At 41.2% G+C, this 27422-nt stretch overlaps 3 protein-coding genes across 4 annotated transcripts; 1 reads left to right on the forward strand and 2 right to left on the reverse strand.

Annotated features, from left to right (window-relative positions):
• The first annotated feature begins 5 nt into the window (after window positions 1-5).
• On the forward strand, window positions 6-14672 carry LOC136433348 (glucoside xylosyltransferase 2-like). 2 transcript variants are annotated; one of them, XM_066425476.1, is made up of 7 exons: window positions 6-561; window positions 2872-2967; window positions 9439-9592; window positions 9893-10027; window positions 10383-10725; window positions 11374-11546; window positions 12061-14672. In XM_066425476.1, the coding sequence occupies exons 1-7, from the start codon at window positions 326-328 to the stop codon at window positions 12217-12219; spliced, it is 1296 nt and encodes a 431-aa protein (XP_066281573.1). In that variant the 5' UTR covers window positions 6-325; the 3' UTR covers window positions 12220-14672. The 2 variants fall into 2 exon arrangements, with proteins under 2 accessions (XP_066281573.1, XP_066281574.1); XM_066425477.1 differs by lacking the exon at window positions 2872-2967 and having other exon boundaries at window positions 7-561.
• Window positions 3053-7141, reverse strand: LOC136433351 (sodium/potassium-transporting ATPase subunit alpha-1-like). The gene is made up of 6 exons (XM_066425479.1): window positions 7057-7141; window positions 5133-5192; window positions 4814-4897; window positions 4378-4512; window positions 4138-4255; window positions 3053-3987 (listed from the first exon to the last, which is right to left on the reverse strand). Exons 1-6 carry the CDS (start codon window positions 7084-7086, stop codon window positions 3905-3907), a joined length of 510 nt encoding a protein of 169 aa, XP_066281576.1. The 5' UTR covers window positions 7087-7141; the 3' UTR covers window positions 3053-3904.
• Window positions 14673-15831: 1159 nt separating the features above from the next.
• LOC136433350 (homeobox protein BarH-like 1b) lies at window positions 15832-24265 on the reverse strand. Its single transcript, XM_066425478.1, has 3 exons — window positions 23314-24265; window positions 19042-19355; window positions 15832-16976 (listed from the first exon to the last, which is right to left on the reverse strand). Exons 1-3 carry the CDS (start codon window positions 23492-23494, stop codon window positions 16734-16736), a joined length of 738 nt encoding a protein of 245 aa, XP_066281575.1. The 5' UTR covers window positions 23495-24265; the 3' UTR covers window positions 15832-16733.
• Window positions 24266-27422: the final 3157 nt, after the last annotated feature.

Raw genomic sequence — 27422 nt, forward strand, 5'->3', positions numbered from 1 at the left:
TGCGCATGCGTGGGTTCAAGGGTTGTATATATTTTTTAGAAAGCTGGGCCACATCACAAATCAGAGGAGAGGATCGGAGACTGTTGTTATTACTTATTTTGTGGCACCTGGAACTGTAAATGCGAAGACGGAAAAAACATGGCTTAGACTTGACGTGGCTCTGAGCACCGTTGCCAGTTCCGAGAAAATTCCCACCTTCTGAGGACAGGCATTAACTTTGCATATTTGATGATTTGAATCTCATTGACTTGGCTTGGCCTTGGAGCTGAGGATGTGATGCTGTGTTGACAGTGTTTCGATAAGCAGAGGCTTAAGGCTAGCAACTATGCGATTCATGTATAGGATGGGCCTTTTGGCTGGACTTGGTGCAGTAGCATTATTTATGTTTGGTTATTCACTCTTGAACCCATCAGTGGCTGCCATTGCTCATGATTCTAATTCAGTCAAAAGTAGGAAACTAGGGTTACAACTTGATGATGCTGATGTCAAGAAGCAGCAAGACAGTTCCAAAGGAGACCAAGATGCCTCGCTCAACACTGAAGGAGGACTCCTGGGCGCCACGTAAGTAACACTTTTTTCCTGATCCTTATGGAACTGTTCAACTGTTAGATGTTACCATGGTTGATAATATATGCATGCTCAAAAAATGAGGTAGACCCAACATATGTGAGAGTAGCAAAACTATGTAGACCTTTGTCGTATCATTTTTTTTTGTCCCAAACATTATGCATGTGTATTCAGATCTCAAAATACCCACAACATAAACTTGCAAAATTATTTGTTGGTAAAACAAACCCAAGGCTAGGTGTTATGAACTGCATTCCGTAGTGTAGCATTCAAATTATTTGTGCATCAGACCAGTAACCAATTGGCAGGGACCCAAAATACTGTAACCTTAAATGCATTTAAGTTGGCAGTGGCTTTACATTTGCGTTTCTCGCGGTCCTAAAACCACTGTGAAAATCCTTCCTAGATGTCTTCTACCCACAATTTTTACTCCATTGTTTCAACCATAAGATTAAGCCCACAACTGACAGCAAACACTCTATCCATTTTCTCACTAGCACGAACATAAATGCATTTATTCTGGCATACGTGATGTTGCCCAGGTGTGACTGTTACCAGTTGTATTAACCTAAGCCACCAGATTACCTCAGTGCTAGAGATCAGGTCATTATGTTATTAGTTATTGAATGACCTTGTCCTAAAATGCACTCCACCAATCCATAAATGACTGTAAAGGCGTCAGTCAGTCCATAATGGTTACTTCTTAATCCCTTAAAAACTTTCCAATTGATTTTTGGAGTATGCAAGTCCATCCAAAAAAGTGTCAAACGGTCATGTGGTCCTGTAAAAAGTATGGGAAATGTGCCACATTTTCACAGTTGTAAGCTGCACATAAAAAATCAATTTCCTAACCTGCGGTTTTCCACTTAACCTTGGTTTTCAAGGCTAATCTTAAACTGCACCCTCAGAAGAGAATGATACAAAGTGGCACTGGTAGCAACCTCTGTTGTGTTCCTGTGGTTGCGTGTTAAGGTATGGTCACTGTTAAAGCCTAATGGAGGTTGTTTAAGGATAACTAACATCTTCCTAATGGAGGCCAGTTGTTATCTGTCCTTTGAGATGTCCAGCATGTTGCATTGTTAAATTCTTCTGCACAGTAAAGGTTCTGTAGCCCTTTGAAATACACACAATTAGTCATCTTATCATCAAGCCCAGAGCATTGAACCATGCATCACGTCCTGCTTGGCTAAATCTACGTACCTGTGGCTCTGCCATGATCAACACGGTTTGATTCGTTTCGGCTACAATCCGACCTGAAACAGTTTACATTTTGCGTTCACGATGTAAACTTGCACCCAGGCCCAAAACGGTTCAAATTTGCATATTATGCAAAGTCTGTTGTGATCCCGCACTGCCTCAAGCTGGCGGCCGTAACAAGATTTTACGATTCTAAAACGCGCAAAATATCCTATTGACAGCTAAAAACTTTAATTTTTCTGCGCTAACCAAGAGTTGTTCGCTCAGTTGTCTTCGAGTGGCTCTGACTTGCTGTCCTGTTGAAGCTGCGTTTCTTAAGGCCTTGGAAATTTCTTCTTACACCTCCTTGTTCCAATATACGACATAAGCTTCGCCGCAAACTATGAGCCCACATACCCGGTGTACGACGTCATAAACACCAAGGCAAAACGGTTTCACAACGCTTTTGCGTTCATGATGACAATTCCCCAAAACTGGTTTATTCTGAACCGTTGCTACTACCTCAGCAGGAGGTTCAGAATAAAATGGAACAAAACCGTTTCAAAGTGTTCAACGTTTACAAATGATTCGATTCATTTTGCCGAAATGGTTTGAACCGTTTTATTTTTTTAATCATGAATGGGGCCTTACAACTCTCCTGTAATAACCAAAGAGTTCGGAAACTTGATTTTGGTACATCATATCTCCGTTGATTCCTAATAAATACAGTTGTTGGGATCTCCATTAAAATATGAAATTTTAGCATGATATTTGATCATATATAGATTTAGACATATTGTACTTAATGGTAGCTTTTATCTTAGTCATGATCGTGAAAGTGTTTACCTTTGGTACTGATGCTTTGCATATCTAACACTTGTAACAGTTCTTTTTCTAATTTTCCTGGTAAGTGCTCAACAAGCTTTTCTTCACTATGCTCAATCTTGCTGATAACAACTTCAACTCGTTATTCTCTGAAATGGTCAAAACAGTTAATCAGTAATAGATCTTTAACTTTCTCTTTACTTAAGCCTTTATCTAATAGATAAAAGAATTGAGAAATATGTAGTAGATAGGAATGCCCCCAGCTTGGTGTCAGAGGAATGAAGGTCCTGTTTTGCCATGCAGGCCGCCCGCTTTAACCTGCCCTGTGCCTATGAGTTACTGGTTCCCACCTGATGCATGTCCACTTCACCAACCTCTCTGTGGGCTGTATGTCTGTAGGTCAGTACAAGTCTTCCAGATTATTATTTTTTTCACTCACAAATCATCAAACACAAAATGGAGGAGATTAAGTAAGCAATGAGTCTCAAGTTGTGCAGCTGATATCTTTGGTTAATCTTAAATCTTGATCAGTCATTCTTTAATGCCAAGGATGTTAACATATCTATTTCACCTCCTTGTCAATACAGAGTTACAGACATTTACATGTAGATATGCCAACATACCAAGTCTATTCAGGAATTTCTGTATTATCATTAAAGCACAATACAATAGTTAGATGAGATGTAATTGGGCTAAAGTCTATTACTATTAGTGATAATTTAGTATTGTACAAGACAGAATTTTTTAGATATCCTAGCCGATTCCCAGGTAATTGACAGCAAAAATATCAACTGACCAAGGAACATCCTTGTGCAACATGTTGAGTGTAAGATTTAAATGCTTGCCATCTGTCACACAATACACTAATTTGGATTCGAGCATACATGCATGTACAATGTATATGGTCATCACTGGACTAAGTGGACCTCATTTCACCTTTGATAGAGGTCTCCTTTGACAGCCTAATTTGGCTCATACTCTTCCTAACGTAGAATCCAATTCATTGTTGAGACTATATTTGTGTATTTGTAATGGGCTGGTACAGCACAAAGTATTTCCACAAGTGCCAGCCAACAGATGGTCTGTTCTTTGTTGTCATTAACTATAAGACAGACAAAGTCGTGCATTAACAAACATTCAAGTTCTAAAGTGTTCAGAAGGCCTGTAATGTTGCCATACAAAATATATGTATGATGAATATCCACATTAGATGACTTACAGTGTTATAGTTTCTTCATTTGAATTAGTGTAAAATGCATGTGTAATGAAACCCATGATGAAAGTCAGAAAGGGCTTCAATGTGTACTTTGCACAATGTCTCCCACATCCAATTCACTTAATACAATTCACTGGTCAAGTGGGCAATACTGCCAAACACTGTTTGGTCACCAGTCTTGATAACAATGCCCTTGGCATTACCTGGAAGTGATGAAAAGACAAGCTTGTGTTAAACAGGGCAAATTAAGATATAGGGATTGGCTATTTCAGGCATTGAATGGGAAATACTGGTAAAATAGACATCAGATAAAATGAGTGGTGATTCAACATATGCACAAAAAGATTATTCACCTTCCACAGCGATTGTGGAAAAGAAGACCATGTTTTTGGTCTCCAGGGGATTCTCATTGGTGAATTCAGGAGACCGACTCTGAGGTCCTGATTCTCCAGTGAGTGAGGAGTTGTCAACCTGTAGGAAAACAAAAACAGTCATTCATACCAGTTTCATGAAGAAGAACATGAATAATAAGCCAGATGGCAAGATTTGAACAGTACAATGACAAGATTTGAACAGTTAATGATATTTGTTACCGCAAATCCACAGGCCTCAATAACCCGAATATCTGCAGGGATACGATCTCCACCTTTCAGTTGAACAAGGTCTCCCACCACAACATGTTCAGTGTCCACGCTAAGGGGCTCACCACTCCGGATAACCAAAGTTTGCTGGAAAACAAATATCATATTCACAATTCAGTGAAGAATACAAAACAAATCTTCATTAGACATTAATCACATCACGCCATGTGGCCTCACAGAGTAGGTTGTTTGGCCCAGATGTCTTAAGTACGAATCCTGGGTCACCTGACTTGTAATTGCTTACAGATAGATAGATCTTGTAACAAATTTTAAGAAGGTATACTAAAATCAAGGTCTTGGAGAGAGTATGAAACGATTTGCAAGGTCAAAGCCATAATTCAATTCCTCACTATCACAGCTCTAAAAAAAAAAAAATAGGCCTTCTTACCTCGGGAACCATGCCTTTGAAGCTGTCCATAATTTTAGGCCCATCACGTTCTAACACTTCTTGAGCCATGGCCCTGGTTAAGCCCTGAAATGAGATTACAAAGTAGTTACAAGATGGTGTACTGCAAATTTAACTTGAAATATTTACCATCATCAAATGTTGTTAAAACAGCAACTGCAGAAGAGCTTTGAAATTAATTTTAAAAATGAGATCGCTTTATTTACCTTGAGCCAGTTCAGAACATCAATATGAAGCAAAACAGCAATATGTGTAAACAATACATTTAGGACAGAAAAACTGAATATGCTTTAATACTTACAACTTCTGTGTCGGTGTTGTATCTTGCACAGAGTTCCTCTATAGGGATCTTATGGTAATCCTAAAGTGAAATGAAGAAATCTTGTTATACTTCAGCTTATCCATTGTACATAACATTCTACTTACTATAACTTCCTTGCCTATAGTTCACTTTGTTCGCAGTGCCTATTAGACCCTCTCTCCGTAGCCGACTCCCTTCATACAATTCACTCTATTTGGCCAATTTCTACTATTTTCCCAGCGGTCCATGGAGCCTGGTAGAGGCTACGTAGTACCATATCAGTATCTTGCTTATGGTCTGCAAAGATGGAAAGAATTAAACTAAATTTTTGTTGATTAGATGTGAAACATTTTCTGCATAAATCTTGTATGCTAATGCAAGTATCAGTCAAGCTTAAAGTGTCTTTCTTTTCTAGCTGATACAGCAAATGAAATGACAAGAATACTGCTGACAAATTGATTTATGCACATCAGGAATCATATTGCTCTATCTACAAAAGGTAGTTCAGTCCTGCGATCACGCTGCTGATGATTGAAGCTCAACAATGATCCCCTTCTACACTATGGTGATTTAGACCCTCCTACTTCTACCTTGGATCCCAGCAGTATTGCTAAACGGGAGGTGGAATCACATTAGCATATCATCTGAGAGCAGAATTCCATGATCAAAAAACAAAATACTGTACTATTAATCTCTAGTTGCCTTGGTGGTTATTAAGACCAAAGCTTGAGGGGACTGCATTACTAAGTACTTCTCGTTTGATAGCAGGAAGGCTACACTCAGTGAGAAATCATGACAGTGCAAAAATGCACATTAATCGAGACTCCTTCCTATTCTATTGTTGGGTAAAATTGATCTCCAAGTAGATCTATCGGTGGCAAGACTGGTAAGGCAGTATCAAAAGGTAGCCAACAAGTATCATGTGTATACTAGTCGGCCCTATTGACACTGCCTTGCCAACGATGGATCTGCTTGGAATCAAATTTTTCCTTGTGAAGTCATTGACCCATATATTTGGATTCCTATCATCATCCAGCATTATGCTAATTCATATACTCATGGATAACTCCTGGAATTTATACATACCAGTATAATGCAATGTCCGCTTAGTATACTAACTGTAATCCATGAATTAAGAAAAAAACATCTAGCCCTGTCAGGTTGATTAATTATGAATGAGGCAAATTGAGAAATTCAGCATATTATATGTTGAGAGCTGTGTCTGCATCTGGGCATGCGTCCTTCATGAATCATGGCCTCTCAGACAACGCGCCTCAAAATTGTGGCATGACTTGAGGGATGTTTGTTCAGGCTTTTAACTAAAGAAATGCAAAAACAAGTCCATAACCATCTCCTTAACATGAATACAGCCACCTATCAACTCAAAAACATGTCCACAGCCGATGCCTAATGACCGGAATGGAATGACCTTGGAAAAATATGGGAATCAAGGGTTGGCGGACGTCTTTCCAATGCATAGATATGCAACCGAGCATGACACCACGTCCCACCCCAAAAAGACTTTCATTGTACCTGAGATTGAGCCATATGAAAGTCCTTTCCGTTGACTATTGCATGAATAAATGCAATAATCAATATTCACTGACAACTAGGGCATTTTAGCAATTGACGAGGTTAACATGCGACTTTGTGTCATGTATGAAGGTGACCCGGCCAACGCTGGCCTGCATATTTTAGCCTGGAATCCAAACCTAGTAGTAAAATCATTCTTTATTTGGAAAGAAAGTAGGTCACAAAGCAAATATTTGCAGAGAGGAGACTCGGGAGCCATAATAGGTACAAATGAACAAACCTCTACTGGCCGAAAAGATCAGTGGCCATATCCCCTACATGTAGTTACTCATAAAGGTCATCTGACCATAAGTTGCCCATAATATATATCAAAAAAGGAAAAAAAACGCACCGGAACCTCCTCCTTCATGGGAGACGCCATCTTTCCCAAGAATGGATAAAATTATGCTAATGCTGACCTCATTTGCATAATTTAGGCATAAACTTGTATTTACCTTACCGTAAAGGCTACGGATGTCATATTAAAGATGTAGGTACCTTTATGAAAGGTGAACACACCTGGCCATAAATTTTCTAATGCGGACCTCATTTGCATAATTTATGCAAAAACATGCATTTCCCTCACCGCAATAGCCTGCATAGCAGGCTCTACCAGGCCTTTTTTGGGGGCTTATAATACACTTTTTGCAGCCAGCCCACGACCATCAGCCAAACTGTAACCATTTTGCCTGTAGAGCCTGCACGAAGAAATTGAAATCACGTTAGGAACGTTTGGCACAGAGGTGCAAATTTCCTGCCTATGGTGGACCCCTTCAGACTTCTTGGTCTTATTATCTCCAAGGCCCTATCCTGGAGAAGCTACATAGAGTCCATCGCCAAATCCGCAGCAATGAAAGTTGGTTCGCTTCTCAGAGCATACTTTACTTGTACAAATCCACCATTTGTCCCTGCATGGAATACTGGTAAAGGATTGCTTGAACCTTTTAGACCACATCCAACGGAGAATTAGCGTGGTCATTGGTCATCGTTTGGCTTCAAAACTAGACTCCCTTTCTCACAGACGAAACATTGCCTCCCTGTCTCTATTTTATAGATACTTCCACGGCCAGTGTTTTGATGAACTTTCACTACTTGTCCCACCACAGAGAATTTTTCAGCGTACTACCAGGTTCTTCTCTGATTCACACCACTACACTGTACAACTACCAGCCTCTAAGTCATTCTACAGTAACAGCTTTTTTCCACGAGCCGCAAAACTCTGGAATTCCCTCCCAGCCCACTGCTTTCCCCCCGATTACAACCTACAAACCTTCAAAACAAACACACACCGCTGTCTCTCACCTATGCCACATTAGTTCAATTAGTTCAATGCCGAGAAGTGGCCTCTTACGGCCTTGCATTGAGCGAGATCGTTAAAAAATAATAATAAAAAAACACTCTATGCACCTCCTCCAGACAATGCGCTGTCACGCCCCCGGCAACCATTGAAACTTTCCTTCCCGGATAGGAAACAGCACGCTGTAAGCTTATTAGCATATCACCTACTTCCATCGCCGGCAATGCTTCTTTAGACGAGAAAAAACAGCCACAGATTCTGTATAATGTAGGCTGTCAAATATCTGGGTGCATTAACAAACATTCAAATTCTAAAGTGTTCACAAGGCCTGTAATGTTGCCATACCAAATACATGTATGAATATCCACATTAAATGACTTCATTACAGTGTTGCTGTTCCTTCATTCGAATTAGTGTAAAGTACTAGCCTTTCATTATGTGTAATGAAACCCATAATGAAAGTGCTTCAATGTGTACTTAAAGTGCTGGATTGAGGTTGTCACAAAGGCCTCAAGCTTGGTGTCCCCCAGGTTTACAAAGGTCTAATACCCTATCATTACTTTATACTACATGTATTTATACTATAGGCCGCACCAATTTTATTTGTTGCTTCTCGGAATCGCCCTCTCCTGTTTTTCCCATTTTGAAAAAAAAAGATTGGATCACTATTCCCATTCACAACTTTCAACTCCCAATTTTACTATTTGTTCAGTTGTAAAATTCAATAGCCACCAAAATAGATTATAAAGGCCTGCACATACCTAAAAGGTGTGGTCATATTGATCATAAGTTATAATTTTTCATTTACTTCTGAATATCAATCCATATATTACATGGCAAAAGGTCATTTTGTTACTGAAATTATAGTACTAGATCAAAGGAAAGGGTGCATTGCATGGAATTAGCCATACAAAGCTGAACTTTGAATAATCCTCTTATTCTTTATGTTATGTGAACCCTTGTCTTCACCCCAGACTATTTGCCCAAAAAAATTGTTGTTTTTTTTCGCTCTGTCGGTCCAATTTTTTTCTGAAAAAATCTGAGAAGCAACAAATAAAATTAGTGTGGCCATAACAAGATTAAATATAATGTAGTTCCACCTATGATACAAATAACTGTAGATGGTAGAAGCAAATGTGTAATCTCCTGAATACTGTATTTAGGACACCTTGTGGGTTTATCAGATGTAGGAGAAATATACCACCTCCCCAAGTCTAGATAATACACATACACGGGTATCTATAGGTAGAGACTCAGTTAATCAGAGGTATAGTTCACGCTACAAGATGAATTAGGAAGACAACAGAAAAAATCAATATGTCCCTTTCATAAGATTATGAAGTGCTCTGTTTATTTTGATTTTGCAGTAGTAACAAATAAATATTGACATTGTATCTATTTACAAGTAACATTTTCATTATTTCTATATCCCTTCAGCCCCAAGGCAATCTTGCACCTGGCAGTTGTTGCATGTGGAGACAGGACGAATGAAACTCTGGTGATGTTGAAGTCTGCTGTGATTTTTACATCCACGAAGCTGCACTGCCACATCTTTGCTGAGACTGAGCTTCATTTTGGATTTAGGCAACAAGTAAGTGTTTTAGAATGTGTATCATTCATCTTGTCATGTTGTACAACAGAATAAAAATGATTACAAACACACCTCCAGCTTGTGACCTTTTCTTGATAACTGTTATTACTGTCCTCTCCAATACAAGAAATATCTTTGTCATGCAAAGTTCTAACATGAAAGTAAGTCTAATTTGAAACAGTTTAATCATCAACACATACCAGTAATGCTGCATTATCTCAAACTTACTAATGACAGGTTGTGGTCTATTCTGAACACTTCCCATGTGAGATTATGGTTACCCCTTTATTTCCCTCCCAGATTGACTCATGGCCAGCCAGTGTCCATGACAAGCTGAGCTACACCATCTACCCCATCATGTACCCTCCTGGGGAGAACAGTCAGGAGTGGAAGAAGCTCTTCAGGCCGTGTGCATCACAGAGACTCTTTCTGCCGGTACCTTAGATTCATAAGCAACTTGCAGTGCATTGCATTAGATTTACTGGGTGCATCTTTTCTAACTGTAGACTGTTTTTTACTAGATTTGTAATGTAATGTGAAGTTGAATGAAATGTATATTTTCCTATGTCAGAATGGATCAAATGTAGGATGGTAAAGATATTGCAGAAATGTATTTTAAAAAGAAGGTAGACTAGCAATCATTTAGGCTTGATACTTAATCCCCACACAATGATTACCTGTACATATCTTCCTGTGTCCATCTTCTTGGAATAGGAGATGTCAACACAATCTTATAAACATGTCACAGACTCGAACTCATGCATGTGTTACATGTATTTGTTCTATATAGGAGATCCTGACCGATGTGGATTCCCTCTTGTATGTGGATACAGACATCCTGTTCTTGTCACCAATGGAAAACCTTTGGAACTTCTTTTCTGCGATGAACAGTACCCAACTAGCAGCCTTGGCTCCAGAGCACGAAGTGAAATCAATCGGCTGGTACAATCGCTTTGCCAGACACCCGTACTATGGGGAGACTGGGCTGAACTCTGGGATTATGCTCATGAACCTGACCAGGCTTAGAGCCTTTCATTTCCAAAACAAAATCATTCCTTATTATAAAGAATACAAGATGAAACTGACATGGGGAGACCAGGATCTCCTGAACATCCTCTTCCACTTTTACCCAGGTAAGAAGATGTGTTATCATAATTATGGAGATATTGTTTCGGGTGTGTCTGTCTGTCTGTTTGTGTTTGTGTTTCCGGATTTTGTAGTCAGTATAACTCAAGAACCTCTTGATGGATTATGATGATACAGTATTTGTTATGTGGGTAGGTGTTGAGAAGATGAAGGTCAAGGATGATTTTGGACCTCCTAGTATGTGACCTTGGTACTGCAGCTGAACTTCCATTTTTGTATCTTTTGACCTGGACATACGATGGTCTTGGTTTTTTGGTGGCAGATAGCTTCTGATGTAAAGGAGAAGTGGTGTAATTTTGGGCCCCCTAGCAGCTTGCTCTGGAACTGCAGGGGCATTTTTGTACAAATCTTCCAAGGAGAATTACTAAAGAAAAGGAACAACGGATTTCCATGATATTAAGTATGCAGGTAGTGATGATGAAGTGCAAATTATGCATATCTTAACTTAATTTACATAATTAATGAGGAACATCTGTTTTTGCAGTGTTTTCCATTTTTGGACTCAAATACATGTGTTGTATATATTGTATATACACAAGTCAATATCAAAGCACACCTTGGCTAGTTTCATATGTACTTTGTGCAACAGACAGGTGATTCTGTAACACTTTGCTGTGCCTCCCCTGTGCATGTAGAGAGACTGCTGGTGTTCCCCTGTGAGTGGAACTACAGACCAGATCACTGCATGTACATGCAGAACTGCAAGTCAGCTGAGACACACGGGGTCAGGATGGTGCACGGCTGCCGGAGAGTCTTCTTTAACGAGAAGCAGCCAGCTTTCAAGGCTATATATCAATCAATTGAGCAGGTAACTCTTTCACGAAGCTCAGTAGAGTTTGAATGTTTTGCTGTGTTTTACCTAAATGACAGCTTGAAATAGTCTTGTATAGATGTGCAAGACGTTTTGGTATAGTATTGCAGTTAGCATTTAAGAACACGAATACCGGGGGTAAGTACACTAAGCTGTGGAGAAGGGAGTTAATAATTTGGATTTCAGTTTCAAACATGGTCTTCCTGCAACAGGATAAGTTGTCACCTACAGTGATGGTAGCTTAGGATATGAATTCTAAAAACAATCAGAGACCTCAAGTGATATAATAAAGAATTGCAGCAAAAAGCATGTCACAGTGAACTCCATAAAAAAACACTTTTATTCAACTCATTTCCCAAATTGTCTCATAACTTCAAAATGGAGGATAAACTTTCTCTTTCAGAAACCACATGTTTTTGTTGATATGCTTTTACATTTCTGAATGTGTTCTTGATGTGAAATGTATGAAGTGAAATTGTTGAAGTAAGCCACTTTTATTTTTCTGTTTCAGTACAAGTTTGACACCAACATATCCTTGCTACTTGAAGGAATGAAGGCAAAGATGGAGGAACCTGATACCAAAGCTTCTCGATGTGGACAGGTGGCTAACATGTTTCTCAAACAGGTGGAATCCATTGTACGTAAAGAGTCAGTAACAACTGCACCGTGACAATGACTCTTATCATTTTCATTCCAGTTCAAGCCATTCATATCCTACAATATCCTATGATTTAGTCCAATAGAGGAAAATTAAGAAATGATCCAACTTGCTTATAAGATTTCAAGACAAAATATAAAGTATGTTTCATTTGTTCCAGACTACCAGTGATGACGTTTGAAATAACAAGGTGCACTGTGTAACCAAAGGTACAAATTCAAGATACATGTAGCAAATCTTCAATATTTCTGTATACTCATGTCTATTGATGCTGTTTACTCCTAAGTAAAGTGGAGATCACTAAGCAGCTTCTGCTATCTGTGAAAGTGTTAATGTTAAGTTTTTCGTACCATTCCCCTCTGTCACCTTCTCCCACCTGGAGTAAATACTTATTACCTTCGCCGAGAAGGTTATGCAGAGGGTAGCGTTTGTATGTGTGTGTGTGTATGTTTGTAACGTACAGCATAACTCGAGAAGGCTTGGGTGGATTGTCTTGATATTTGGTAGGTGGGTAGGTCTTGATGAGACTAGGAAATGATTAGATTTTGGGTCCCCTAGCGGCTTGTTACGGTACTGCAGCGGAACTTCCTGTTTCAATATCTCGTGTTCTGGACAGCTATGGAACTGGACAGCTATGGAACTGATTTTTGAGTGGTAGATAGCTCTTTGGACAGAGAGTAAGTGGTGTAGGTTTTGGCCCCCTAGCGGCTTTTTTGGAACTGCAGGAGCAGGTTTTAGTTCAGACTTTGAAAGGGAATAACTCAAGAAGGGCTTGATGGATGGTTATGATTTTTTGGTAAATAGATAGCTTGAGTGATGATGTACATGATTAGATACTTATTATGCAAATCAGTATCTAATTTGCATAATTATTGGTTCTGCAGGCCGACAAGTCATTTTCTCGTACTATTCGCTATGCACCATGGTTACTATGCATGTCACCAGGCTTCCAGCAGTTCAGATTTGAAGTGTTGCCAACGTTACTTTCACATGAAATTTCTATAAGACTGTTTTCTGTATCTGTATCTATATAGCCGGTATAACCGCCATTAGGCATTACACACCAGTTTTATTTATTGGTTTCCATTCTAGGAATGTGAATTGGCTAACATGATCTCCATAGCTTGTTGGCAAAAAGGTTACCAAAAATATTTGAATAGAAACTCAAATTTAAAGTTTCAACAGAAATTCAGATTAAAAGTTGTTACATACTTTTTGTCAATTATCAACTGCAATGAGTTGTTTTGCATTCGCAGACAGATGAATTCATTCCAATATATGTAAAATGAATTTAGTTGTAAATGTTTGAAGCTATGACCAGTCAAGGTTAGCTGTAGCTGATTCATACCAAATAATACCCAGGATAGAGGGACATCAGAGTGATAAGTTAGTAGGTTATACATGAGTGTCTGTTGCAATAAAGTAATGTTCTGTTGAGAAAGTTGTCAAGGTTGTTTGAAATGGCTGTATCCAGATTGTATTCAGGAGTTACTGTTTTATAATGATTTAATACTGGTCTTTAAATGTATATATTTGCTATGTCATATAATAATGATTATTCAAATGCTTTATTCCTGAGCAATATCTATTTATATTAATAGCTGGTCAGGACATTTAGTCTTAGACATGAATTCACTTTTTCAATTGTTGTATGGTAAGGATAACTAGTGCAAGTAGAATAAGATTTAGTGAAGGGTACAATGAGAAGGATTCTTTTGTACGTTCTTATCAAGATGCTACTGAAACCAAATCAACCATGCAGGAGGCCTTTGTAGTCCTTCCTAACTCAGATAAGGAGTCCAACTAGACTTCCAAACTCAACAAGAAAGTGATAAAGACAGTTTGTTACATAGCTTGCACAATCAATGTGCATGGTCTTGTTGACAATTTTTACCATATTTCAAGGAGGAGTATGGTCAATTTCACTGTCTATATCATATATGGTGAAGATGCTCTTGGATTCATGAAGTTCTTGGAGTTGTGGCTTCTGACCATACTATTTGACCATGTTATTTGGAAAGGACAATACAGTAAAATATTTTTGCTGATTTTAAGAAGCTGTGCTGTACATGTACATGAATTCTGCCAAAGTTTATATCAATGATTATATGTATAATGTACTATATTGTTTTATCATGTAGCCTTATAGCCATGGTGCTGTCGGTTTCCACCTGTTCACTGTACTTTGTTGCACCTGGGGAATTGATAAGAAAATGCTGTTGCTGCTTTCCACCAAAATTCTGTAATGTAAACATAAGCAGTTTGGGTGAAGTGTACTTTCTTAGGTGCAAAGTGGCAAAAACGTACTATGGTCTCTGGAGATGTTACATATGCACTTGTGTACGGTTACAGCAAGATAGAATTAAATAGAAATGTCACCATGTATTCGGAAAATAGACCAATTCTAGTGTGGCACATTCCACATCTTTAATGCAATAAACATCATCGGATGTGGCTGAATATTATCAGATCTGTGCATCTTCTTTTTCTGCCTCTATTCTCATTGTCATTCATAAAAGCAATACATAGTATTACAAACTTTGATAGGGTACAAATGTATTAGATTTAGATAGACTTGATGCCATTTTTTCAATTTTCTGGCAAATTTTTAACTTTGGAATTTCTAACGGAGTTGGTTTACTGGACTGTGTATCAACGACCAAGGATCTAACCTCATTGAGTTAACTTTTGTCAAACCCACGAGTTGAGTCCCGAAACGTTCTCGGTTTTGTCGGGTCAGTACCAGTAAAAAATATAAACCGACCTCACTCCAATTTAAACTTCGTACGTTCAACTTTCAATAATAACAGGGCCGTTGAAGAGTTATAAAGTAAGGTGGGTGGTTAAAGGAGGTTTTATGATGAAACCTCCCTGGTTCGATTGGTGAAAACGCCTGTATGTGATTGGTTTGATTTGCATTTGCTTGGATTCATCCAAGCCTTCGTCCAGCCAAAGTCTCCTCCACTTGTCCTTCGCGCTGAGAAATGTTTAGACGGCTCGTGTGCCATTAGTGATATCACTCGCCATGTACCCGCCTGAAGCGTTGACCTCCACAAAGGCTCCATTTGTCCCCGGTGCGACCGTAATACGTCAGCTACAACTTACCACCCGCACCTTCAGGTAACATCGTCGCTTTCCCATTCAACCACTGCTGCGTGTTACCACCAGCAAAGAAAACCATCGGCCTTAATTTTATTTTCAGTGTAATTTTACTCTATTATAGAACAAAGATGTTTTCATAGGGCCTTGCTATGTGCACGGGCATATACAATGCATGGTATATTGAGTGTCGTTAAACGTTCTGTTCACATTGTTGTCGTGGATTAGACAAAGAAATGCTATTTATCTGTTTACTGCGATACGGTAATAGTCCACCTCGTACGATGATTAAACTCTCCTAAGCTTTCCCCGAAGAGTCGCCCTTTATTGCTTTGCAGTGGCCCCTTAAAGCATGCCCAGTGGCGAGAGGAGGCCTCCCCAGTTGACTACCACCTGCGTGGAAATATCAAGTTCGTGCGCCCACAAAGGGTTCTTCCGGATGGAGACTATGGTTTCTCCTGCCTGGTATTTCTCCTGCTGCAACCTACAGGGGACATTGTCACTACATATTTTAATAATACGTCATGCCTTCATAAGTTAGTTTATTTGAAAAAGAAAAGAACGTCGTGTTTCACGAACCTTTAAGAGCATATAATTCAGTTTTAGTTTTCAATTAAAACGCTTAAACATGAATCAACTTAAAATAATCAAAATCATGGTCTACTCACTCTCGTGTTATTAATCACGGTGGTCCATTCAGTGATAAAAGACGGACTGATAAAGAGAAGTACTGTACAGCTTATTTTCATCGAAGTTCCATGCGATGCAGCCTGGTATCTCAATCGGTTGCCCAAAGTGCTAGTTACTACCTCCTCATGATTCACAATTTCTCAGGGACATCTCAATTTTTTTCACAAGGGGCACAGCATCACTGATCACTGACATCACAACCAATGAAGATAGGCTGACGAAAACTTCTATTTCTACATTTATATTTATCACAATACCTAACGTTGCTCCCTAATCGTCTATTTACACAGATCATCGTGTTTCCAAAGCATAGGCACTAAGATCTCTCACTTTCTATCGGTTACAAACATGATCGTTGCTTCTGCAGAGGCTGTGTTCTGTACGACTTTTGTCCCGACCCTGGGGATTATTTACCGAAAACTGCCCGTGGTTTACTTCTCATTCGCATCACTCGTGCGGGCTAAGGCAGCTGGATGTTTTGACGCATTTTTATTGCACTTGTCGGAACAACCCACAGATCGACCACAAGCAGGTTTGTTACAGTCCACATGTTGTATAAGTACAGATACTCTCCCAGATCAGTTCGTACAAGATGTGGAGTAGCTTAAACCTGTGGCAGAGCGATGCAGCCAGGTAGAATGAGAGGGATGCCTCAGTGTCAGTTTTCTGGGTCGACGCTGACATCTGTCGCGTGTATGGCATTGTCCGAGCGGCTTTTTGGCACGTGATATGATGGATTACTGCTCCATGTCCTGTGCTATGTGTTTTTGCGCATGCTCCCCTGGATCTGAAGATGTCACCGGTTGAGAGGAAGGACTTGGTGATGGCGATGATGCTGGGCAGGAGGAAACCGGAAGTGACGCACTCGGGGATGTTGTAGAGACTTCCTGTTCCTCTCCATCCTTCATATAGTCATTCTGCTCTTTCCTTGGCCGACCCTTCGGCTTGGTGGGGGACTCCTGTCCACCGCCCTGGAGAACCTGAAATCATATTGATATAGGACCCGATATGTTAATGGAACATCGACACAAATCTTGAGAGATGACAAAGTAGAGATAAGCTGTAGGAACATCCCGATGCTCACAAATTTCTCGTCAACTCAATTCACAACCTAATATGGCAATGCCTCCAGCGCTGTTGCATGCATGATTAGTCTAGCAAAAGAATTACTGTCCCAATTTTGTGAAATGTGTAAGATTAAGTCATTTTGAGTGGGCGTGCATACAGATGAGTTAGATGGATACGGTGCCGAGCTGGATTTGGCTGAGCTAAGACTCTTCTGTTCGCATTTTGCTCTCGAGCTCACTGAGAACCTACGCGCCCCTTCCGTGATTTCTGACCACAGTTCAGGCCAATTATAGGTCAGAAGATGATGTACGGTTCAAACACGACAAAAATGCACGACGCTTTTCTTCCTGCACCTGCACTTCTGTCATGGAGGGGGCTAGAAAAGCATGTTCAAATCAAATGGTTCGAATTCCTGTTTATTTTCCTATTGTCTTCGGCCGAGGTATGTCCGTTTGATGTCAGATTGAAAGAAAGGGAGCCGCAAAGTCAAGGCGCAGCCCACCAGCGCAATATCCGTGCGGTAACGCAATCTCGTGTGTTCTGGCACGCTGGATCTTTAACAAGAGAAACCCAAGTAAGTGTAATACCCACAAGCCCTTTCTGTACGTTCCCAGCGTCCAGGTGTCCTTTTTGTTACCTGTGAATCTGTCAGTATCCGTGTTTCCTCATAACGTGCGAGGCGAGGATTGTTTACCAGGCTCTCTGTAGGCCATGTTCATATACCACAGCAGTATAATTTGATAATAACGTAGCCACTCGGTTCAGTTCACATGTAGGGGAGTAGCCAAATGACAGCCAATATATAAGAGGGCATAACTGCTGAAATGGTAATGAAATGGTCAGATGCACTAACCTACCAGAGATCAGCACTTGCTTTCAGTCATCTTGATAGTTGTTTTGTTTGGCAAACACGACGTTCAAATTAGAACTGACAAAAATTCAAAACGATGTGATCGATATGCACCGTTGATTGATTTCTGTTTTTACAGGTGAGTCATTGTACAGGAATGCTTTTGTCCCCAGGTACTTATGTGGTTCTGGAGAGGTCATTATTTCTTCGGATAGGAAAGAAACAGTCTTCTTTGGATGTAAACTGAGATGTACTGAAATAATCATAACGGTGACGTAAATCCTGAACGTCAAACTATAATCTGAACTTGCTTCTCGCTCACAAGCCTCCCGTTTTCATATTTTACTGATGACAATGGCGCTAAATGTAAACAGCTCTCACATTACTAAGTACACGCTTTTCTATTTTATATTGTGCCAACATGAATTTGCATTAACCTATCTGACACCAGATGGATTTCACGTCACCTTCCCGTACCCCCGTGCAAAAAGCGACCGGCAAGAACAACTTTCTACTATTGGGACATTTGCGCATACTTCTCAACACCACACAGGGCGAAATATCGAGAGGAAGAAAATAATCAACACAATTTAGAGATTTGCGTAAGGGAGTCAAGTTTCAGGCTGAAAATATACTCTCTTTATGTTACGATGAACAGTTTGTATATTATTAATTTGTGTGCTAACAGTCGATCTACCGGGTGCGAAGTGCGAAGAAACATTTGGGAACAAATAACCCTGCTCGTTTTCATGAAATGGTTTACAAGGGACATGTCACTTAACTCAGGTTCGTTGGCTAAGGTCTTAAGGCCCTGTCACATTTGTGCGTATATCAAGTGCGTATGAGTTGCGCATGAACATTTTTTTGGGTTTACGTAAAGTTTGCAGGGAAGAAGTTGTTTTCTACTTTGACCTATCGTTGTGCAGCCTAGTTATTGAACAAAAAAACGACTTCGGCTGCAAACTTAACCTAAAACAAAAACTTGTTAACACGCGATTCATGCGGACTTGCCTATACGCACAAGTGTGACGGGGCCCTTACGCTATAGAAAAAGAAAACTGCGTATTTGACCCTTACGTTAGCTGCTAGATGATCGTTATCAACGACGGAACGACGGAACGACTTACCATCTTTTTCCACTTCATCCGCCTGTTTTGGTACCAGGTTTTGACCTGCAGCTGGCTCAGGCCCAGCGACTCCGCCAGCTCCACTCTGTCCGGCGTGGAGAGGTATTTCTGCTTCTCGAACCGCTTCTCTAGACCGAGGAGCTGCAGCTCCGTGAAGACCGTGCGGCTCCGGCGGCACTTCTTGACTCTGACCCCGCCCTCAGGAGTGGGCTCCTGCTTGCTGCGCAGGTAGACGGGCACGGGCAGGGGGACGGAGAACGGCGCGGTTGGCTGGTGGTGGTGGTGGTGGTGATAATGGAGCAGGAAATCTGCAACTGGAGGTGTACATGGCCGGTTACTCTCTGTAAACTCCTTCACTTCTACTGTATACAATGTTCTGTCCACTTAACTAAAATGTTTCGGGTACAAACTACAGGGAAGGTCTCAGAAGTTCGCACGTTGTCAATTGACAGATGGTATTTTATTTTTACTGCGACTAATTGACGATCATCGGCATTGACCTGTCCCGTTTAACGGCTCGGAAAACAGCAACAAACCACTATCCATCTACCGTCACTTTACCAAACCATACATTTAAGTCAAATGGTGAAAAACCTAGCCTCCGTTGCAGACTCCTTCCGGCTGTTTTCTTTTTCAAGCTACCGTTTTGTTACGTTGATGAAGGTTAGACATCCAGGTAATAAGATACGCCAAAAATAATTACTCAAGCAACTGGATAAGATTTTGAAACAGTCAGACGTTTCAGACAGTATCCACTGTCTTTCGTCAGTGACTAACGATAGGACTGAGAACACCAGCTTTATACCAAAACTCTGAATGGATATGTTAATGAGGTAAAGACAATTTAGGATGTCTTGAAGTAGTCTTCAAAAAGAAGATTAATTCAAGACAAAGTTATGCCAGTCTAAGAAAACACTCAAGTGCAGACCATTGACCAACAGAAACAAGGTCAACATTACCATTCCCTACGTCCAAGGAGTATCGGAAAAACTCAGACGTATTTTCCAAAACTTCAACATTGCCACTAACTTCAAACCTCACTCAACTCTCAGGCAGAAACTAGTCCATCCAAAAGACAGGCCTGAAAAAGGCATCAAAGCCAATGTCATCTACAAACTGAAATGTGAGGAACCTAACTGCAATAACATGTACATTGGGGAGACAAGTCGACCACTAAAAGAAAGGTACAAGGAACATTGCAGAAAGAGCGCTAACCACTACTCCTCTGCCATTTACCACCATCTAAAACACAACCAGGGACACTCATTCAATTTCGAATCCACGGACATCCTAGATCGTGAAGAACGCTGGTTCGAACGGGGAATTAGAGAAGCAATATATGAGAGGATGTACAACCCCGCCCTCAACAGGAAAGGCGGTCTACGCGTTCAACTTTCAGGCACCTGGGATAATGCACTGCCCACCACCCCCCACCCCCGGACAAGCAACATTTAGTTACTGTACTAGAACAACAGTAGCTAATTGAACTATTGGCATAACTTTGTCTTGAATTAATCTTCTTTTTGAAGACTACTTCAAGACATCCTAAATTGTCTTTACCTCATTAACATATCCATTCAGAGTTTTGGTATAAAGCTGGTGTTCTCAGTCCTATCGTTAGTCACTGACGAAAGACAGTGGATACTGTCTGAAACGTCTGACTGTTTCAAAATCTTATCCAGTTGCTTGAGTAATTATTTTTGGCGTACCGTTTTGTTATTACATTTTTTTTCCTTCTTATTGCTGGCCGGCCGAAAAAGAAAACAGTCGGAAGGAGTCTAGGTAGGTAAGTTTTTTTTCCCCATTTGACTAATATTTAAAAAAACGTTGTAGCACAGCAAATATAAGAAGGGATCCCAAGGGAAAACGTCGTCCAAACATGTCTTTAAGGCGTCGAATGAGTAAGTATGTCCATCGAAAGGAATCCTTCAGAAAGGAGTATCAAAATGTACTGTCGAAAAACGAGGGTCATCAAATTATGATCAGCAACTGAAGGCCTTCAATTTGACGCCAATTAAGATGATAACTGCGTTGTATGAAGTATTCAGAGGCATACACTGATATCGATACACCAACATGAAAAATCATGTGCAGCTAATTTCTAACTTTTACAAATATGAAAGCTTGAATTAGTCAATACATCAGGCCATCCGAACACTTTAATAGTCAACTAGAGGTTAGACTGCGGCTTACTTTCTGTCCTTTCGCAAGTTGCGTCTTTTCTGACTTCGAAGTAAAGGCTTCTGCCTCGTAAATGTCTGTACGTCTTACACCGACATGTAAAAGCCGGCCACTCATAAACGAAGGTTTGGGACTTTGCGGGCCATCGAGTATGATTTTGGTACACACACTTTCCACATGAGCATTTTGCTACCTATAGGTGAAAAAAATGCATAAACCAAGTTAACTGACGACATGGGCCCTGCGGTCGAAAATATCAAAGCCGACATGGAACTGAGCACAAGCAGTCATTATGACTGCACAAGGCGAGTTGCCAAGAGCTACCTCATTTTTGTCGAAAACACATCATTACATATCCACATCACTGTAATCTCATTATCCCAGCTTTATATGTTGCCGGACGTAACTCTTGACATAGACTTTGTGTCAATCATTAAGTTCGGGACGGTTTCAGATAAGTGTTCCCGTGAGCTAGTTAGCGAAACGATATCCACTCATTCTGAAGTTTTTGTGTTAGAAACTCAGCTACAGCATCTGAAGATCTCTCTGTTCTTATATTAGAACTGACACAACTAAAATCGTCAGAACTGGTCTAACTAAATGTGTTTATTTTATCATTCTACCATGAAGGATATACACCTCATCCAGAAGTCTTTCTTTGGACATGGCTGTAGCAAATGTTTATCTCAAATGTACCATATATCGTTGAAAAGCTTCAGACAATTTTGCAACGTTCCAACGTACAATGTACACATGTGAAGTTTACATGTATATCCAATCCCTGGGAGTTAAGCGTTTACCCCGAAAGGAACTAGTCTTTATGTACCGTGATGCGACAACCAGTAATTTAACTACCTTCGTATTAAATAAAAAAATGATTCACATCTCACTGAAATGCCTGGAGTAAGACAACGGGTTTATGATGGGCGACAGATCTTATCTTCTTGTCTTAGACGAGCATTAGGACACTTAAAGCCCGATACCGCCACTCGGGTCTCTAACAGCCCCCATGGCCACACGTGAGACTGACCGTGTGTCTTGCGGGTCACGACATTCAGATGTTTCTCAGAATTTTTTAAGCCCGGTTCTTGTAAACATTTGCTTTCTTTACCCCCTCCTATTAACTCATCTTCACAGAGCAGACCGCTTGCTCTGCCGGACAGTATCATGCCCCATCTCATCAGCGGCGCAGTAGGTTGGATTACAGTTATGACATGAAATAAGTGGCCGTGATTGCAAATGACAGTGAACTGAACTTGGCAAACATTCGAACCTCGTTTCGTTACAATACAGGCCTTATGTGCTCCTGAATAGAAATGTTCGTTGGTTTGCTGAGGAACTGTATGGTGATATAATATCCTCACGCATATCCCGCGCTTAGCGCCAAGAATTCGGCTTATCCTGCGCTGAGCAGACGTGATTCTTGCCTGATACACCCTACCCAGATGTTCGTCACCTTCGACTATACATGGGTTTCACAATCTTGTTCATCGAACTTGTCCATGAGCGAATAGTTTATGACGACGAAACATCATTTTTTCGGTGTTTTATACTTAGTAAAGGGAAATCAGAAGATCAGGTGTTAATTTCATCAACAACACCACGATATCTCTTGATCTCTGGAAACCCTAGTCATCGGTCACCATTTTTGTCTTCCTGCCGGCGACCGACGGGAGCCACAACACATGCCAAAAGACTCCAATATTTCACCTTTTTACGACAATCAGACAGTTTGACTACTGTTGTATGACTTTCATAAGTGAACAAGGGTTCCCATTTAGGCAATGCCCTGTGTCGCATGAGAATTATAATCAGTTTACAATCAATGTTTCAATTCAATAACGTTAAGAAGAGTTTTTCCACTAATCGCCGCTTACTCATACAACCAATTAAGATCATGTGTAATAAAGTGTCTAAATGGTCCTAAATGCCCACAAACACCTACAACGTTATACAAGTATTGCCTTTTAGGATTACATTGTATGGTCAGGATGTCAGATAAAACAGGACTAAGTTTCTCAGCGGCTAGGTTATTCAGTTGACCAGCATAGCCAGGCCCGTATACATGTCACAATGTACATAGACTCTTACCTGACGTTTGTGTCTGAAAACACGGGTGGCGCGGTGTCGGGGCCAGGACACTACACAGCCCGAACTTCTGCTCCGGAGCTCCGGTGAAACTTGGTTTGGGCAGGGTCTGTCCGCGCGGCTCTGTCCGCAGAATGTCCTCGATGAGGAAGGACGGGCGGCGCGGTGGGGACTGGGCCTGCATCGTGGGGACAAGTCACCTAAGACTCTTTCTTCACACTCACAATTTAGTCCGTCGTACTTTTTAACAACGTCGATAATAGTTCCCTCTGCGGAGTTGGTATACACAACGAGCACTGGACGACCACTGCCAAGCATCTGGGCACACAAATTTCACATCCGTCCGTATTCACGCTTGTCAATCGAGCAAGTCACAGGTGGATCTTTTCAACACAGCTCCGAGTCGCAGCCCTGCGGGCTATTGATTGTGGACAAGAGGCACGACCAGCTATATAAACTATCACATTTGCACGTCACTGCCCCACGGACGCAATGGACACGTGCCCCTCGGTAATGGGGCTCGTCGTGATGGCAAACCCCGCAGCGCCGGAATGAGCTCCTTAAGCGCCGACTGGGTCTTATCCTTATGGAAGGCACAGGAGGCCGCCAGCTATCCTAAGATTGATTCAATCGAAAAATAGAGTAGCTTGTCGTTTTAATTGTCGCTCTCATGTCAAAATCGAAGAGAAACTGATAGTGTCGCATTGTGTCACCTCTATGTGTAGGCTTCCGGTAGTCGGTAGATTACCTGTTTCATTAGTTTTTCTTTCGTCTATTTCGATATGAATATAACAAAACGATGATTATGCTTTCTGTGGTGATCTATGGACGACACTCAATCTTGTCCGTTTACTATAGATTATATCTATTACTTGATGGTCACAATGGTAGCCGTGCATTCCTTTGACTACCGGAAACCTTGGCCAGCCGTGCTCACCTGTTCGCACCTTGCCGGGACGCGTGTCTGTGCCGCCAGGTGAGCAAGTATTGTGCGTCTGTAACGGGATAGGGCGGTAGCCGACGCTGTTGGTCGACAGCAGCAGCCCTTGATATATATTGTTGGGCGTTGATTAATCAACTACGGGCAGCGAGACCATCAGCTCCAATTAGACATGGTCTGATCAATTGGGCGCTCTTTGAAACGTGCCAGAAATAAACTTGGTGCGGCTGTGGTCCGCGCTGGTTGGCAGGAAGTATACCGTTTGTATGATGTTGTATATTTTGGGTGATTGTGAGGGTATTTAACTGGCACTCGATAGTACCACACATAAATATTACAAGCTGGCATACGCTAGAACACAAGAAGAAGGACCACCTTGTGCTTCAAGTTGTGCGGTGAATGTGAAATTCTCATCAGCTTGTGTCCATCTGTATGAAGCCATGCCATTTCAATATTGTTACGGTTAAGCTCATAATGCTCATGTAGATATCGGATTAGAAAGACCAAGCGACGTGGAATCGGCCTCATAAAGCTAGTATATAGCAACTATTATAAGATGCAGAAAGTACACACGTATAACAATCACAATACCCGATAAGTACGTTTGGATAGACATCAACGTTTCCTTGTCACCATCACGGAAGGTCATTAGAGTACTGACAGCTCAGATCCGTGCTGACCACGCTGTAAACATGCGTACTATGTCTCACACCGGTGTGGTGAATCTCATTACAACGGCTCAGCGACAAGAACCGTGTACATAAATAGACTCGCATACTGGTACAAAAGCGTGTACAATCCTTTCTTTACATCGCGAAATCTTATCTGCGAAACAGCCCCAACAACCAGCAAGAATGTAACTAAAGTATTGCATATCAGGTAACGAGGTGCGAGATACTGTGTTTCCTGTGACTTCCACTGCAGCGGTCCTCCGGTTCATTTAACGGTACGAAAGGGCCCATTTCACGTCGATCTTCCCTTCCATAATACGTTAGCATTGTTGGGGGAGGAAGTGATCTGACGGGTCAGAGGCCCCACCTGTTGCCGATGATATACCGTGTGTTTGTTGTGTTGGATGTGGACGGTTTTCTAACCTGTAATCACTGCCGTTCTCAGATAGGCGGAGAGTCTGTAACGGGTGATAACGTCGGCATCTTTATTCCTGTACATATCTAAAACTTTTACCTCTGACTTGACGCATTACTAGTATCACACACACGTCATCTGATTGACTAACCAAAGCAACCGGAAAGTCAAGTGTTAGCCCCCCCTTTACGTTGCACCGTTATGGTCAAGGTGAGAAGAATTCGTTGCAAACACGCCATCCGCATAAGTCATTTTACGGCCAATTTACCAAGAATCTGGCATTCGGTGTTTCCTTTATCAGTCTACGTTTTTGCAGAGGAAAATTGTATGTACTTGATTTTGGGGGTTGTTACATTCCCTACGTCCCTTTATCTTATTCATTTCGTTCTGTCCATTATCACCAGCTCAGCTAGGTCGTCAGACAATGCGTTTTACTCCACACGATGGCTGTGCAACTATAGATAGAGCCATATAGCACAGTTTTGTACAAGACACATTTACACAAAAGTACCCATGATGAAGATAACATCAACTGAGAGGGATTGAGTTAAATAGAGCTACAGAAAGGAGTATTTACGTTTTGCTAAAACCCATGTCATGGGTAGTGGTGACGACGCTACTCCAAAGGCACACTCCGAACATTCCGAGTTTTCGCCGTGGATCAGAGCGGGTATTAAATATTAGGAATTCCGGAAGTCTTGTTCACCATCATAGTCGCTTATCATTACGCCAGTCAACGTTAGACATCCGTCATTTTTACAGCTGACCTCTTTTCCACCTTTTGTAAAGACCTGTCTTATTATGTCTACTGAGTCAACTTTCCTGCCGAGTAAAGGACACCATAGTGATTGCTGAAAGGTGTGGAGTTGGGGAATGACTAAGATCCAAACTGACGCGGTTTCCTCCACCACGGTTTGATGGCGCATGACGATGTATGTGTATCTGAGGGGTGTTATTCACATCCCCATGGCCTTGACCACCCAGAAATGCTGACCTTCCCACCTGCACGTAGTGAGTAATATGCTCACCACTAATTGTACACAAATAGACCAATTACGAAGTGTTTATCATTCCTTTCTCAATGGATCCCGTGGACCATCCAGGTGGGGCTACTTCTCCCGCCGCAGGACCTCATACAACAAACTCCAGGTGGCAGTCGGCGGAGTTTCTGGGATCAACTCTGAACAACTGGCCTTTATGAAATGGACGAAGACCTTGGTGATGGATAAGTGGCAATCTCCTCTCTGGGATAGATGTGGAAATAGATCCAGTGTGTAATATCAGCAGACCACGTCATATGTTATGATAGGCACTGAAGCTATAATGTCAGCATACCAGTTCTAATGTTATGATAAGCATTGAAGCTTTCGCTAGAACGCACCCGGGCCTATAGTATCATACGGCTGATTTGCCCATAGTAAAAGCGAAGGAGATCAACTGAGGAGCTGTTTCTTGACAAATGACATGTTGCCCTCGTAACGTCAGATTTGATTTTTTTAAAAGTGTTTTTGTTTTCGGCGCAGCAGAAGTGTTCCCGTCACTTGAGTAACTGTCATTTGGTGTAACTTCTGTAAGTGTTACAGTCCCCCGATTTATATCACATATACGTGATGCACTTTCACTGCTTTGGCTGTCATATTTTGAAGTGTGAACAGCAGTACTCTTATTCTCGCTGACAGGGGTCACCCACAAAAAAAACTCTTTCGTGTACACACCACGGCACTTACGTAACATGTATTAGATATGAGAACGTCCTTGGACGACAGGTACCTGTGACCATAGTTGAATGTGTGCGTTGCTCTATGCGTGCATTGCCAATGTTTCCGGCCAAGCCGTGTCCGACATGGGAACCTGCCTCTCCCGAGGAACAGGTGACGATATCAGTTGTCAACATATAAGTTGAAGGGCTGGCTGCTCCTGTGCGTTATGCTTTTAGGGAATTTCCCGGGAGATGCAAATATTTGACGAGTGAGTTTGTTGAGCGAATGATAGTTTTCCTAGCCTGGAGTCCAGCCTTATTAGCTTCCGTCCGTTACCCGGGAGGCTCCGCTCCTCGCCAATAATTATTGGCCAGGATTGATAAGCT

This window comes from Branchiostoma lanceolatum, chromosome 4 (assembly GCF_035083965.1).
Source record: "Branchiostoma lanceolatum isolate klBraLanc5 chromosome 4, klBraLanc5.hap2, whole genome shotgun sequence".
NCBI lineage: Eukaryota > Metazoa > Chordata > Leptocardii > Amphioxiformes > Branchiostomatidae > Branchiostoma > Branchiostoma lanceolatum.